Source organism: Medicago truncatula, chromosome 4 (assembly GCF_003473485.1).
Source record: "Medicago truncatula cultivar Jemalong A17 chromosome 4, MtrunA17r5.0-ANR, whole genome shotgun sequence".
NCBI lineage: Eukaryota > Viridiplantae > Streptophyta > Magnoliopsida > Fabales > Fabaceae > Medicago > Medicago truncatula.
Window position 1 is genome coordinate 22,749,936 of NC_053045.1, and position 16,525 is coordinate 22,766,460.

Genomic DNA, 16,525 nt, shown 5'->3' on the forward strand with positions numbered 1-16,525 from the left:
AGTGATTATCCGGGAAGAGGGACGAACTTTCGAAGGATTAGTAATTACAGTGGTAAAATGAAAGGATTAGTAAGTTCAGGGATGAAAAACCAAACGGCCTATAATGGATGAAAAGCATATTTAAGTTTTTTTTTTTTTTTTATGAAAGACCCAAGTTGATTTTAAGCACCTCATCTAAGTTGATTTAAGCACATCACCCTTTCATTTCCCATGACTTTAGTACTTTAACATTGCTGTAGTATTATTTCCACACAAAAAAGCAAAATAGTCAAATCATGGGTCTACTTATCCAAGAGAAAAAGTAAAACCAGAGAAACACTACACTACACCACCTTCTTCTCTGCTTTTCAGAACCTATAATTTTCAACAAAACCCAAAATCACTTTCTCCCTCAAAAAGCTCATCTTTTTCAACCCATCACCATCTCCTTCAACTTCAACACAAATAATCTCATCTCTCTCTCTCTCAAAACCACTTTTCCTTTTTCTTTATCTTCTCCCAAAAATCAAAATGCAATCATTCACATGCTTTCTTTTCATCACCTCACTCCTTCTTCTACTTCCACTCTTCACTCATGCCGGTTTACTCTCCCAACCAGTCGAACCGGGTTCATACCCATCCTCCAACACAGTCCCCGCATTCCCGGTTCAAACCCAAACCCAAATCTGCAAACTCGACCTCTCCAACGAGCTCTTCGGCGGCGTAAAAGCCGCATGCGGCAAAAACCTAGACCGCAGTCGTTGCTGTCCAGTTCTTGCCGCATGGCTTTTCGCCGCCCACGCTCGTTCGGCTCTTGAAATAACACCCGACGGAGCCGGAGCAAATGCTTCGGCTCCATCAACAGGAGAACAACAACAACTTCCTATGATGCCTGATGACTCACAGAAATGCGTAAATTCCTTACAAGACTCACTTATGAGTCGAAATATTCGAATCCCTCAACCTAATGCAACGTGTGATGCGATTCTATGTTTTTGTGGTATTAGGTTACATCAAATTAGCTCGTTGTCTTGTTCTGCTGCGTTTAATGTTTCGGGTTCGCATAAAAATATTGCAACTCCAACTGTTGCTGTTCGTAACTTGGAAAATAATTGTCGAAATGCTTCTTATCAGGGTTGCACTAAATGTCTCTCTGCCCTACAAAAGGTTCTTTACTTTTCTCTTTAAATTATGATTAACCTTCTTTTTGGTACACAAAAAAAATTATCATTATTTTTGGTGTGTTCATTTTGTGGGTACATTGCCCCCATTTCTGGTTTTTTATTTTTTATTTTTTTATCATTCATTGTTTAGAAATGATGTTGCTTACCCATCTTTGATTTAGTTTAATAGAAAGAAAAAAAATGAAATGGGGAAAACTTTTAAACTTTATTTGTAATTATTTGTACAAAAGGTTAAGTACTTCTATCTCAAAATTATCATTTTCATTACTAGCTAGCTTAAAAATAGACACTTCTATTAGTTTATTGTGTTTATTTTATTCATTCACTGTGTAATCTTTGTTATGTTTTTGGGTGAAATGGAATTTTGTTTGGTTGAAAATATCTACAACAAATCATATTTCTTTAATTTATACTAATGCAATTGTTTTGTCATTTTTATTTGTTTTAACAAGAAAAAATGAATAAAAATAAGAAACACCTTCTTGTTTTATGTTTGGAATTTGGAATAGAATTGCTACCAAGCCCATTGAACCTTGCACAATGATAATTGTAAAATTTGAACTAGAAGGAAAAAGGACCACATCAAGTATTTCATTTCTTTAAATATATTATAGTAATTTTTTTCATGTTGACATAAGAAAATGACTTTCCACATGAGTTTACCAATTATTACAACCTTTTTCATATTTTTAATCATTTAATTTGTGACTGCAAAATGAGTGCATTTTATTTATTTATTTTCATTTACTTCACTTTTTACAATGAATAATCAATAACATGACATGGTTAATTATTTATTCAAACAGGTGAAGAGTTACAAGAACGCTACAAAGGGTGCTAGTGAAAGAGTTAAGAAAATGTTTAACAGAGATTGTGAACTAATGGGTTTAACATGGTTACTAGCAAAGAACAAAACGACATACATACCCACCGTTTCAGCAGTTTTACGTGCAATGATGTATAGTGCACACCCACATGAATCAAAGTGTAGTCCTGATCAAGAAAACATGCCATTAGCCGTTGATTCACTTCAATTTGAAACTGCTCATGCTTCATCTTGGCCGTCCAAATTATGGGCTACTATATTAACTTTAATAATGTTATTTTGTTCTTTTGTTTAAAAAGGTTGTAACTGTTTAGTTGAAATTTTTGGGTTATCAGTGCCATGCTATTCTTCTCTCTCTTTTTTTGTCACTTTTTTGGCCTAATTCTTGGATGCTTGTGTCACGTGAAGAAGTTAGGCTAGTGGACAAAATCAGCAGTGGAAGATGTTTTCTATTTTGCCTTGTAAATTACAAGATAATGGGTATTCAACTATTCATGTTTGGTATTAATATTACCTCACATTTTAGATAGAAAAAACAAAAATGCTAGGTTTTAATGGGGTCATGTATTTCTTCTTAATACATTACCATCTTTAATTAAGTTGTTATTAATTATTATATAATTAGTTGTTCAAAGATTAGTATAAGTTAGATTGAAGTTATTACAAGTGTTTTTTCATTTTCATGAGCGGATAATTGTTAACAAAATTTAATCTTAATTTTAACCAAATTTCATTTTTCAAAATTAAGATGTTGCTTAATGAGTTTTTAATAAGTTTTTTTGGTTTAAAATGTTGCTTAAAGTAAGTATTTCTTAACTGCAACTATTTTTATTTTTTATAAGTTTCTAATAAGTAATGCGTTAGTGGCTTTGGATGTTTGCCATTGTAGTGTGATTGAAAGGGAATCTTTTTGCATTTTTTATTTTTATTTATGGGTTTCTAACCGGTGCTTCATAGAATGGTTAATAAATATAAGTTTTGATCAAATAATAATTAAGTCATTTTTTATAAAAATCTTACATGTTTTAGTTGCTTAACCAGCTTTCTTGAGACACCGGTTAACGTTGACCATATAATAATGGCTAGCAAGTGTACGGGCTCCCATGGTGACAATGTTGAACTCGAGTTTCACTTGTATGACTTTGAGTTTAATGACTTTATTTTTATCTCTTTTCTAATTAATAATTTTCGTACATCAAAATAATTTATTTTAATTATTCATTTATTAATTATTTTTGGGTTAATTAAGTTTTTAGTCCCTACAAATATTTGCAGTTTTGATTTTAGTTCCTTAAAAATAAAATCACATTTTTTAATTCCTGTGATATTTTCCTTAAGCATTTTAGGGACCAAAACTGTTGATGAAATTTTTTGACAAGGACTAAAAGTGTTGATATAAAATTTTATAGGGACTAAAAATGCTGATGGAAATTTTTATAGGAACTAAAAAATGTGATTTTATTTTGTAGGGACTAAAAACAAAATTGTGAATATTTACAGGAACTAAAAACTTAATTAACCCATTATTTTTTTAATAAATCATTCATTTATTATGTCTCTCATCTAATCTAAAATTAATAAAGTTAGAAGTCACAAAAATCAAAGTGTATTTTTCGTTGAACCCTCAAGGAGGAGCAACTCCCAATGAATGGGTATGTTGGTCGTCTTACCTAGACAGCTAGCCAATACTAGTAATTTATAAATTTCGAGGCCTTATGCATTGTTAAGAAAAAATTATCGATGCAGATGCACTACTGATAGGAAATCGAGTATTGAAATTACAAAACTAAAATAAAAACAACTTGCAAGTACGAACTCACGGGTACAATTCCGGTTTTGCAAGTTTATGCGAGAACAAAGGATGAATAATTGAATGTCTGTCATTTTGTATTAGTCCAATGGTTTTGCATTAATCCAATGATAGTAATTGGTAACATGAGAAATTATAATATTATATTTTGACACAAAATTGATTTTAAATTTTGAAGAGTTATATGGACACTTTTTATAACATCTACTCTTTTATTAAGTAAAATTACCGCAGATCTTACTATCTCTGTATTTTTTATAAGTCAGTTTAAAAAAATATTTGTCTTTTATTATAAGTTGCTTCACTTTTCCCATTTAAAAACTTTATTTTTGTATTTCGCATCGGTTTCTGACCCACTAATGGTAGGCGATCAATCCGCCTCGTATGTAGAGGCATGCATACTAGTCAAGCGTTGTTTCCTTTGATAATCGAACCTGATATTCCCGGATACGTCCTTGGAAAAAAAACTCCTTACCACTAGAGTCCAAGCAACTTGGTTCCATTTTTTTTTTTATAGCGTGGTTTTGAAGTTATTTTGAAAAACGATTAATTATTTGAAATTGCACACAATATACAAATGATAATAAGCTATACAATGTGTAACGAGCAATTCAAATTGAACAAGAGATTCACACTTGAATTGAAATATAACATTCAATTATCAATACACAAAATAATCCATAAAACCAATAATTATGTCAAACCAAACCTAACTTTAAACATGAACCAACTACCATAAAGAACTAGTTACAAACCCACCCGTGCTTCGCACGGGTTCAATAACGTATTCATTAAAAAAATTCTTTGAAAGAAGAGATGTTAAAACGATGGAACATTGTGATTCATCATAAAATATGTATGGGCTGATTAAGAGAGCATATAATCAGTTTATGAGATTAGGAATTGACATAATATTTATGATGAAAATTATTGGAACCAATAAAGGAATCAATGATGTGTGGATTTACATATTACCCAAAATTATAAAAAAGAGTTTTGTTGTAATACCCATATTTACATCAAATGAAATCAAGCAAAGAAGTAGCATCAGTGAGTGAAGATAATCTAGTCTAGGATTAAAGTTAATGTGATATGTTGAAAGTGCGGATCATGAACACCAAATCTTTATTTAGAAACGACTTGAACGTGCATATTTTTAGGTGGCTTCTCTAGATAAAAAATTAATTTATCACCTACCTCTAACATATGTTCTCGGCAAAATTTGAACCATTGGCCGCCTAAGTATTTTTTGTAACATATGTTATCAAACGACACTTATACCTTTTTTGAGCTTGTTTGTCGATGAGTGTGATTGTTTTCTGTGTTTCTTTTAGAAATGTCATTGATATCTCATTTGAGAAGTGCTAGGTACAAAACAAATTGCAGTGTTAATTAAAAGTTATATATATGTACATTTCTAAAACATTTACCAAAGCATTGTAAATATTTATTGTAGGAAAATAGCATGTTTTATTTTTCTCAAGAGATTAGGAAAACAACATTACAATTAACATGATACTAATTGGAACCAATGAAGGAACCAACAATGTACAGATTAACGTTACATAATAGTTAGGTTTATAAAAGAGATTGCAAGTTTCATAGACTAACCAAAAAGGAATTTTTGTCAATACTTACATCAGACAAAATGAAAAGAACAAATGACATCCCAAAGTAAAGATAGTTTACGACTACATTCCAAAGCGATACGTCAAAATAGTAGAAGTTAAAATACTTCAACAACAAAGATCTACTTTGGAACAACTCGAATTTGCAAGTTCTTCTGTGACTTTTCGAGATCAAAGATGAGCTTACCACCTTCTTCCATCACTCGTTATCTGCAGAAGTTGAACCACTACCCACCCAAGTAATTTTCATAGCTTGCTCTATCGGCGATAATGAGATGACAGTTATATTGTCTCTGTGTCTGGTCATTAATGAGAGTGATTGTTTTGTGCTTTCCTTTCAGAATTGTTCCTGACACCTCGTTTGGGAAATGCTAAACAGGAAAATAACTGCAATATTAGTCTAATGCATATTTACATGGATAAGATGTATGTGAATATAGTTACATATAATTTATAAAATAAAGGTAGCATAACTAATTTTAAGCTAAAGAAAATGTAACATGACTTCTAATTTATCATCCTATTATCTTCCTATAAAGTCTAGATAAATGCATGCATGTACATTATATGCACCCCGTTGACCAATTAACATTGTTGAAACAAATGGAAATTAAGCATCACTTCCGCATGTGCATATATAGCCAGCACCATTTGACATTGATGTCTTCGAACATTTGGTGCAACTCTCATAATACAATCCAAACTGGTTATGATTGAATTTAGTTATTTTCCAAATAGTGATGCAATATGTTTCCTAACACAAATTATGCACATGAAATAAAGAATAATGCAATATGTATTTTTAATTTGTGCGTAAAAAAACTCAAAGCATGTTTCTGCATAAAAAAAGCAGACATTGACTAAGTTTATAAATTCAACAATTGGCCTAACATGTGACAGTTTGGAAAAATCGTTGTACGAGTACGTTGAGAAGAAGTCGAACTCTGACTTAAGTTTTAACTGAAGTTTGACTCTGAGCTTGAGAAGTGTTAAAGTCATGACAACAATTTAAGAAACATGGTCAAAAAACAATCAAATCGGATTGTGAAATAATAAGTTACTCTAACACTGTATTGTGAAATCATAATGCAAACTTACTAAGTCTTAAACTTCTCAACAACCGGATGATGTAGGTTGATGAGCAACCTCGAACCTGACCAATTGTTACATATATTTGGGTTACCATTGACTACAAAATGGAAGCAAGGAACTCAAGGTAAATAGATGGTAAATGATAAAGCTACGGAGTATTTTTCCCATAGTGTTGCATCAACTATATTCCCACTACATAAGGAAAGATATTTTTCGGGTCATTATCAAACTTATACAAAATACTATCATCTGATGTTGACAAAATAGAAAATAATACCTTTTCTATTTAGCAATATTTAGTTTTTTTGAATAAGAAAAAGATATGTATAGTTTGTTACGATATAAAGGTGCAATATATATTTAAAAGATAAGTATAATTTTTTTAGGCATCTATACCTTTTATGTGTGTGTGTGTCTATATATATATATATATATATATATAACATAAGCATAATTTTTTTAGGCATCTATACCTTTTTTGAAGAAAAGACATCTACAATTTTACTTTTAATTAAAATCAAAATTTTATAAAAATTATACGCATTAGCGTAACAAAAAAACAGACACACAAAAAGTATTACTCTAAACACTAATATGTGTGTTTGTATATTTGCGAGGTTGAAGAAAGAAAATAAAAATATTTTGTATCATTAAATGATAGCGTAAATAAAAATATTTGTGAGGTTGTTATAATTAAACGATATTTAAATTAAACATATAAGTGATAAAAAGATAATAAAATATCTTTGAAAAAAGGTAATAAAATTAAATGGAACCTCCTTTAAAAAATTAAATGGAACGGCTAAAAAAAAATTAAATGGAAGAAAAAAAGATATTGAAATATAATATATGAAAATAAAAGAAAAGGTTCCCAACGTGAATTGAAGAGAGATGATTGTGAAATACATTGTCGAGAAATAGTTTTTTGAAGTAGCATTCAACAACTTTTGGCCAAAGCTCATCAATTCAATTTTATGCCTTAAAAAAAGTACATTTTTTAGTAAGTACTTAATTGATATTGTACTTGGCCTAACTTCTTAAAAATGTAGAGAAGTTGAAGAAAAAAAAAAAGGGTCAAACGGTATCTTAATCTCCCACAACTGCAGTGTAGAAGCAACTGAATTTGTGAGAAAAAAATTAGAAAATAGTTAAAAATAAAAAAATTGGAAAATTGTCAGAAGTTTTTAAAAATATGAAAATTGGAAAATAGTTAATAAAATTAGGTGAGGTAGCACTCAACCAAGCAATACTAAAAAAAATTATATGCATTAGCGTAACAAAAAACAGACAGACGGACATAAAATATTACTTTAAACGTTAATGTGTGTGTGTATATATTCGTGAGGTTGAAGAAAGGAAATAAAAATATTTGGTATCATTAAATGACAGCGTGAATAAAAATATATGTGAGGTTGTGATGATTAAATAATATTGAAATTAAATATATAAGTGATAAAAAGATAATAAAAATCTTTTGAAAAAAATAAAATAAAATTAAATGGAACTGTTAAAAAAATAAAATAAAATAAAGTTAAATGAAAAGAAAATATATTGAAATATAATATTAAAAAATAAAAGAAAAGGTTCCCAGCGTGAGTTGAAAAGAGGTGCTTGTGAAATATATTATCGAGAAGTAGTTTTTTAAAGTAGCATTCAACAACTTTTGGCCAAAGCTCATTCCATCCAATTCTATGCATTAAAAAATGTTCCCTTTCTAGTAAGTATTTAATTGATATTGTGTTTGACCTAACTTCTTTTTAAAAATGTAGAGAAGTAAAAAAAAAAACCGGGTCAAACGGTATCTTAATCTCCCACAATGGCAGTGTAGAAGCAACTGAATTTGGGAGGAAAAATTGGAAAATAGTTAAAAAAAATCGGTGAGGTAGCACTCAACCAAGCAACACTAAAAAAAATTATATGCATCAACGTAACAAAAACACAGACAGACGAACATAAAATATTACTCTATACGTTAATGTGTGTATGTAAATATTTGCGAGGTTGGAGAAAGGAAATAATAGTATTTGGTATCATTAAATGACAGTGTAAATTAAAATATTTGTGAGGTTGTGATGATTAAACAATAATGAAATTAAAATAATTGATAGTGTGTTTGACCTAACTTCTCCTTAAAAATGTAGAGAAGTTGGAAAAAAGTCGGATCAAGCGATACCTTACTCTCCCACAACGGCAATTTAGAAGCAACTGAATTTGGGTGAAAAAATTGAAAAATAGTTAAAAAAAATTAAAATTAAAAAGTTATTAAAAATATAAAAATTATAAAATAATTAAAAAAAATGGTGAAGGGCAAAATGGAAAATGCACCCTAAAATGATGAGGTGGCATTAACCACACCCCATAAATAGGAAATTACTAAAATGTCCCTTCAAGGGGCAAAATGGTAAAATCCTAAGGACTTACTTTTATAATATAGTAAGTAGATAAGCTACTTTGATATATGAAGATTGAAGAAAGATTATCAACAAGTTAATCTTCAATATGTAATGTGATTGAATTGGTGATGTATTGATCACAACAATGATCAATGGAAATTAGGTTTTAGAAAAATATTTAATCGCAATCATATGGTAATTAAGCTAATCAATAAACATCATATATCAAAGTTAATTGTTGAAATTAAAGAGTTAAAGGATAAAAGAACACTAGAGATTTATAGACGTTTCCCTTTTTCATTCTCACTAAGGATATCCTCTAAGAAAACGTCTCTTCCATTAGCTTTCACTAAAATATTGAAAATGTTTATAAGAGTATGATTACAAAGATTTGTTCTAGTGGTGCATCATCTCATCATTCCAACTGATGTCGTTTCTCTTAGCTTTTAGTTTTCCTTCTTTTATTTTGTTATTTCTTTCTTTTTTATTTTTTGTTTTCCTTGTTTTATTTTATTTTATTTTGTCTTTTTCTTTTTTCTTTCTATGGGTACGGTTTGATGCTCCCATTTCTAGATGTAATTGTTTTACTTTTTTTTTTAAATTATATCATGAGCATGCATGCAACTATTCTTGTTTTGTAGGGGCATCAACCTGATTGGGATGTTTATCAAACAGTTTTACTACTCTTTGTTTACAAAAAAAGTAAAAATTAAGTGATTGTCTCTAATATTTAATTTGATTAATTCATTTTATTTTGGGTTTTTCGGTATCATGTGTTTTGTATTGATCTTCATTAACGGTCAACTTCTCATTTGCATTGTCGAATAAGTATACTATAAAAATAATCACTTTTTTGCTCCACCAACTTTGAAAAACTTAAAAACTATTTTGTGAATATATTCACCTCGCCTCTAGATACATTTGTGTCATTGCATACCGATCCAATAATATCAACTTCGGATTCAGCAAGTTTAGAAACATCATACTTAACAATGTTCTCTTGAGATTAAACATTTGGTTTCAAATCAATGGAAATCTCAACAATGTTTGGTTTCAAATTAACAGAAGCTTCAACATTGTTTGACTTTGGATCAACATGAAGTTCAACCATAACTATAAATAATGCACAAAACAAAATAAAAAAACAACTAATTTATAATTTAAAGTCCTCAAATAAGCAACTAAAATAAGGAAATCAGTGTGTTGAATGGATTGGGAGTTAGGCCCCGAATCAGGATCGAATCTTAACTCCCGATAAACGTTAGTGGATGTTAAAAGAATACAAAACAATGTAATTGGTTAAAAAGATGAAATATATGTTCTTTGACAATAAATGAGTGAAGAAATCCTTTAACAATCGTTTAATGATGATTTGAGACAATTTTTTGCAAAAATAAAATAAAATTAAAACTTCGATTTTGAGGACGAAATAGGAAGATAGAGCATACGGGAAGTTGTGTAGTAATATTGAAAAAACAAATTGGGTCGTAATCTCTGAACTTGATCGAGCAGGAGTTACGACCCGATAGGTTCAATAACTAACCACTGCGAGAGGCATTTTTGGATTTTTGAGGGGTTTGTAAGTAAACGAAGGGGCATATTGAGTAATAATTATTTTTCCATCCTTACAAATGCTTCCGCCTGCCTGTGAAGGGAAAGATGCTCCAAACTAAGATGGAAACAATTGATCAATCAAAAACTATGATAGAATTATGACTGAAATAAAAAACCAAGATAGCAAAGCCAAGAAAAATCGAATTCTTGTGTATTATTGAGAAACTCTAAGATAGAATGATCTAAACTCTTTCGAGCATAGCTATTTGTAATAGGTTTTTTTTTTTTTGGTGTCTGGGGGTTTGAACCCCAGACCTTACGTGCATTGTCCTTGTCAACTGAGTGAAGTTAGTAACATATTGTAAAGGAGTTAGTTATATACATTGACATAACTTTTGAGGCATCGACGTAATTAAAGCGTGTGACATGTGTAAGTGTCTTACACTGTTAGTTACACTTTGACCAATAACGTTTCCTTGGGTTCCTTACGATAACAAATTGCATTATTTCTTTCATATGTATTAATGAAATTAGAATGTCCATGCACTAATTATTGATCTATGATTTTAGAATAAGAACGAGTAATTGTGAATGGTGTTGTTAGAAAGCATAATGTCATGTATTTGAATTGGTAGTAAGTTTACAAAGTAGGGGAGTAAATTATTTTCTTAAATTTTCTATCTCCTTGTTAAGTTAACTAAAAACAATCTCATCAAAAGAAGAAGAAATTGATCAAAACTAGAATTTGCTTTGAGAAGAATGAAACACCAACACTGACTAAAGCCATAGTTAAATATTTATAATTCAAATAAAAAGAGTACAAAGAAATATATTTCCACCATCTATCCATCTATTTGTGAACAATGTGTCTATGCCATTTTTCTAGTTTAGCTTGTTTGAGTGAAGCACGGACACTCTTCGGAATAGGTGTGTCCCGGTGTCCGACAGGTGGCTTGTCTGACACTGACACTTGTAATTACACTGAAGTATGTTATTTTCTTAAATTATTAGCGGTGTCGGTGTGTCAGTGTCCGTCTTGTGTCCGTGTTTGTATCCGTGCTTCATAGGATGTCACCATCCTTTACCTATTAACCATAGCCAGTCAAGTGTTACCCCTACAAAAAGACCTCCAAGAAGACACAGCATCAACATATTTCCCAAAGCATTTTGTTCAGGTCCCTACAAAATAAAAAAAATAAAAATATTAATGGATTTATATATTTGAACAATTCTAAACCCCTTAAAAGTTTATGCTCCTTAACAGACCCACCTTGTAACCTTTAGGTGCAGAAGTGAAAACACAGATAGTGAGGTAACCATTGGATAACCCTAAGAATGATGTCAAGAATATCATCCAGCCCTGCTTACCATACTTCGCAGTGAAATAAAACGCTGGTATAAGTAAAAAACGAGAAATTACTGCCGTGGTGATCATTTTTCTAGACTCCATCTTCAAGATTTTCACGAGCGGAATGTATCTTGCGATAAGATCAAACACATTAAACGTGGCAATTAAAACAAGAGCATACCTGAAACAAATTGAAATATCGACCAGCTCTTAAATCATCACATACACACAACATAGAACAATGGAAGAAAAAATGCATATGAACCTACCAGGTGCCTAAACTGTGTGATCCAGTATCTTCCGATAAGAAGCCAGGGAAAATAGACAATGTTAGCACATATATTAGGAACAGGTCAACTGCATAATCAATGTTTTCCGATAACAATTGTTTTATTCCTTTGCGATCCTGTTGTTTTGAGTCTTCCATGTCCTGGAAAGAAGCACATTAGTTAGTCTTGTAATATGAATCTTAACAATTAGGAATGTCCGTGACAAATTGAAAAGGGACAAAGGAAAATAAAAGAAACAATACTATGCCGGGTGAGGTCTTGATGCCAGCTGCAGCAAGATCAGCTGTAACAGTTTTGGATCCTTCGGAGGCTGCTTTCGAACGGTAGTACTTCACGATTGGTAATTTGGGAAAGATAAACGCGTAGAGAATGACACACAGAAGCTCAAAAAATGATGATATGGCAAAGAACAGAACTGCAGGGTCAATATAATCACAAATGATCAGTATAATCACAAATAATCACTGTGGGATTTAGAACGAGAGTCATAATTGTATATGCTATATAGTTTAAGAACAACAGACACGAAATGGGACAATAATACAAAACTTCGACGCATTAGAAGATCTAAAAGCTTAAAATAATTTCTCTGTTAACCATTAATGAAGCTAAACTAAGCATTGAAAAGTTAAACTTACTGGCTCCTTTGCGAAGACCACCAGGAGAATTCTCAAACACGGCTTTTGTAATTAATCTCAAAGCTGATGTTAGAGCACCAGACGCTGCAGAACCAGCAAGGAACGACTGCAACAATAAAATCATTATCAAATGTATATGTTGAAAGTAACTTTTGAACCTCATAGTAGTAATTACAATTGTGATGCTGACCTGAATGAATTCCGGAAGCATGTAAGACAGGTCTCCCACCATTCCGCCTTGTACATGGGCATCGGCTATTCCAAATACACCACTAACTATGCATATACCAATAAAAGTTCCGATCCCTCCTTTACCAGATGTTGCTAAATCCAACTATGGCAAGTAAATAGGAGAAGTTAAATAAAACATAAATTCATATTATAGAGGAACAAAAGTATATAAACAAATGAACAGGATTTACAATTAACAACGCCAAAATGCCAAAGAAAACGACAGTGTATCCGAACAGGTTCCGTATCCTTGTACTGATTTTGGCCTCATTGTAAGCCAATATTGCTTGTGTTGCAAATACAAATGGCTGATATACAATGGTAAGCACCCTAGAAGGATGGTATTTCTGCACAAGGAAGAGAGGAAATTAAAAACTTTTACTCGGCAATCCTATGATCACATCACTAGTGACATTATTGGAGAACCAGATGCGTATGCTTTGAAGAAAACAAACAATGATTACTTCACTGGAAGATTTAGTGATATGCATACAATCATTTCAATGTTCTGTTCAGAAAGTATGGTGATTTTCTACGTAAATAACGACAATGACAAAAGAAATTAATTATCGTACGATTAATCCTTTATTATTAAATTTGATATTAAAGCGGCAAAAAAGCACTTAAAATTGAACTAAGGCAAGCTCTGTTGTTTATTCTATGTTATCAAAATAACAATCTGGGATATTGGTTAACCCTACATTTTTCCTTAAAATTATTGAATTTGTTAAAGGCACTACTTGAGTATTCTTATGTTGTCTAAGCAAATTCTTTGAATTTTGGTCAGCTAGCTATGACATTATCTATATTGTAAAATCTTAAAGATTTGGGCTGGGCCTAACTCAACTTACAAACCTGGCTGTATCCCACTTATAAATACATTTTCATGTCATATCTCATCCAATGTGAAACTCTCAACACACCTCATACTCAGGAGGAAGAGTGGTAGATAGCGTTCATGGACCAACAGATTGTGAGGTAAGAGATGTCTTCCACCATGTAAACACGTTTTTAAGTAAAACTCATTCAACATGGAACTGTTAGGATTTAAGCCCATGAAGAGAGCCCAACCCAAAAGACTAATCCATTAGGTCGCAGAGCCTGATGGTTTAAATACCACATAAAACACTCTTATTTACTCGATGTGGGACTCCTAACATTTCAACGCTCTTTAAGAGCCGACGTCCACGACGGCTTTCACTCTATCGGCACTACTCGACAATAGCCCTTTCCTTTTTGGCGGCTTCACTCACCTATCAGTATTCGGTGAAACACCTTAATCTAGACTATAGGTAGCCCTTTCCGTGCTCCAACTCTCAATGAAAACACAAATTGTTAGGATTTAAGCACTCTTACTTACTCAATGTGGGACTCTAACAAGAACTCTCAACAAAAATCTTAATTTGATAAAAACATGAAAGTGGAGCTGTGCCCATCTCAAATTCAAGAAACTAGCATGCATGTAATGCTGATACAACCTTGACTAAGGTTTCAACTAAAAAATGCATGAGAAAATAGATAAAGTACCGGGAACAAGTAAATATAGTAATCTACTATTGTGAGCATACTGTTCCAAGCGAAAAGACCCCCAATGCCAAGAAACCAGCAAATCACTATTGCAGCATATTTACCCTACAAAATTTCAAAGAATTGAAATGAACAAATATTGCATGTATATTTAGCAAAAGTTATATATTACCTCAAGACGTGGTGGAGTCTCACTCATGACCATGGCTACCTTAGATGCTTAATTCTCTTTAATCAATCAAGAAAGGAAGAAACCTTAGTCAAGGTCATAAAAATAGAATCCATGGTTTCATTTTGTACAAATGGCTAAAAAAATCTGAGGATTTGGCTCTATTTATCATAAGTCAAACGGTGCATTAACTTGTCTTTATGATAATCATAATGACTCACATCTCACTAGTTAGTGTTGCTACTACAAATAGACGCAATGTGTATACAATCTGCACGTATATTACTTGTGATACGTAACGTAATGAGTTTTGTGGTAGCTATGATAAAATAGTTTGAAGCTACTTGCTACGGTATTTTTGGCCGTAGGGGTCAATTATTGGATTTGGAGATTAATTTGAATAATGAATTATGAAGTCAAAAATATTAATAAAAATAATATTTTTTAGAAAAATTAAAAATAATTAAAAATCATGGAATTAACGAATTATTTAAATAAATATCAATATTATAAAAGGTTAAATAAATGTCTTACAGTTTATCAATAATTAATTAAATATTGTTGTATTTTTAAAGATGAAAAACTTATTTAATCCTATTATAAATTAATAATAATATTTTTTTTGAGAGGAATTAATAATAATATATGTTTTTTTTTGAAGGAGTAATAATATATGTTTAGTAGCTTAAATTGAATCTTAAAAAGTTGCAGCAAATTAAAAAAAAAAAAAGGAATCTTAAAAAGTAGATAGCGCGCACCAGTTGAATGAGGATGAGAATGTTATTTTACTGAAGCAAAGCAAGGTTACTTTGAAAATTAAAGACAATAAAAAATTGAATGAATGTTTGTACCATTGGAGACAATACTAATAGTGAATAAATTAATTTAGTTTTGGTCAATCTGTAGCGAGGACATTTTTAAGGAGTGTTGCCAGTGGATGAATGAAGGTCAATTCCCCTCAACTTTGAATTCTACAAATATAACACTAATTCCAAAAGGTATCGAGCAAAAATCCATGAAGGATTGGAGACCTATAGCGTTGTGTAATGTTTTATACAAACTTTTGTCTAAGGTGCTGGTTAATCGTCTAAAGAAAGTTTTACACAAATGTATTGCTGATTCACAATCGGCTTTTGTACCGGGTAGATTCATTCTGGACAATGCACTGGTCGCTATTGAGTTAGTTCATTACATGAAGACAAAGACTAAGGGCAAAGATAAGAGTGTGGCACTGAAACTGGACATAAGCAAGGCTTATGATCGTATTGATTGGTCCTATCTTAGGGATGTCATGTATAAAATGGGATTCTCAGAAAGGTGGATCCAGTGGATTATGATGTGTGTGGAAACAGTTGACTACTTAGTTATCATGAATAAAGAGGTAGTTGGTCCTATTATTCCAGGTCGTGGGTTAAGACAAGGTGATCCATTGTCACCTTATCTCTTCATTCTCTGTGCCGAGGGCTTATCAGTACTGATCAGAAATGCTGAAAATAGAGGGGAGCTTGAAGGTGTTAGAGTATGCCGAAATGCACCGAGAGTTTCCCATCTTTTATTCGCTGATGATTGTTTCTTGTTCTTCCAAGCGGAAGAGAGACAGGCAAACACTATAAAGCAGATTTTGAATCAGTATGAGGAAGCGTTAGGACAAGCTATTAGCCTACCCAAATCTGAAATCTTTTACAGCAGGAATGTGTCAGCACCACTACAACAATGTATCACAAATATTTTAGGCGTGCGAGCAGTTCTAGGAACTGGCAAGTATCTGGGTCTACCATCCATGGTAGGACGAAGTAAAAAAGCAACCTTCAGTTTCATCAAAGATAGAGTGTGGTAGAAGATTAGTAGTTGGAGCA

General features: G+C 31.7%; 2 protein-coding genes across 4 annotated transcripts; one reads left to right on the plus strand and one right to left on the minus strand.

Annotated features, from left to right (window-relative positions):
* Positions 1 to 209: 209 nt before the first annotated feature.
* Positions 210 to 2,497, plus strand: LOC25486699 (uncharacterized GPI-anchored protein At4g28100). Its single transcript, XM_013608321.3, has 2 exons — positions 210 to 1,146; positions 1,970 to 2,497. The coding sequence occupies exons 1-2, from the start codon at positions 511 to 513 to the stop codon at positions 2,282 to 2,284; spliced, it is 951 nt and encodes a 316-aa protein (XP_013463775.1). The 5' UTR covers positions 210 to 510; the 3' UTR covers positions 2,285 to 2,497.
* Positions 2,498 to 11,281: 8,784 nt separating this feature from the next.
* Positions 11,282 to 14,956, minus strand: LOC25486698 (equilibrative nucleotide transporter 3). Of its 3 annotated transcripts, none has more exons than XM_024775621.2 (9): positions 14,673 to 14,954; positions 14,501 to 14,605; positions 13,165 to 13,320; positions 12,933 to 13,076; positions 12,743 to 12,848; positions 12,347 to 12,519; positions 12,084 to 12,244; positions 11,737 to 11,995; positions 11,282 to 11,645 (listed from the first exon to the last, which is right to left on the minus strand). In XM_024775621.2, the coding sequence occupies exons 1-9, from the start codon at positions 14,703 to 14,705 to the stop codon at positions 11,538 to 11,540; spliced, it is 1,245 nt and encodes a 414-aa protein (XP_024631389.1). In that variant the 5' UTR covers positions 14,706 to 14,954; the 3' UTR covers positions 11,282 to 11,537. The 3 variants fall into 3 exon arrangements, with proteins under 3 accessions (XP_024631389.1, XP_024631388.1, XP_024631387.1); XM_024775620.2 differs by having other exon boundaries at positions 12,918 to 13,076; positions 14,673 to 14,953; XM_024775619.2 differs by having other exon boundaries at positions 12,743 to 13,076; positions 14,673 to 14,956.
* Between the last annotated feature and the right edge of the window lie 1,569 nt (positions 14,957 to 16,525).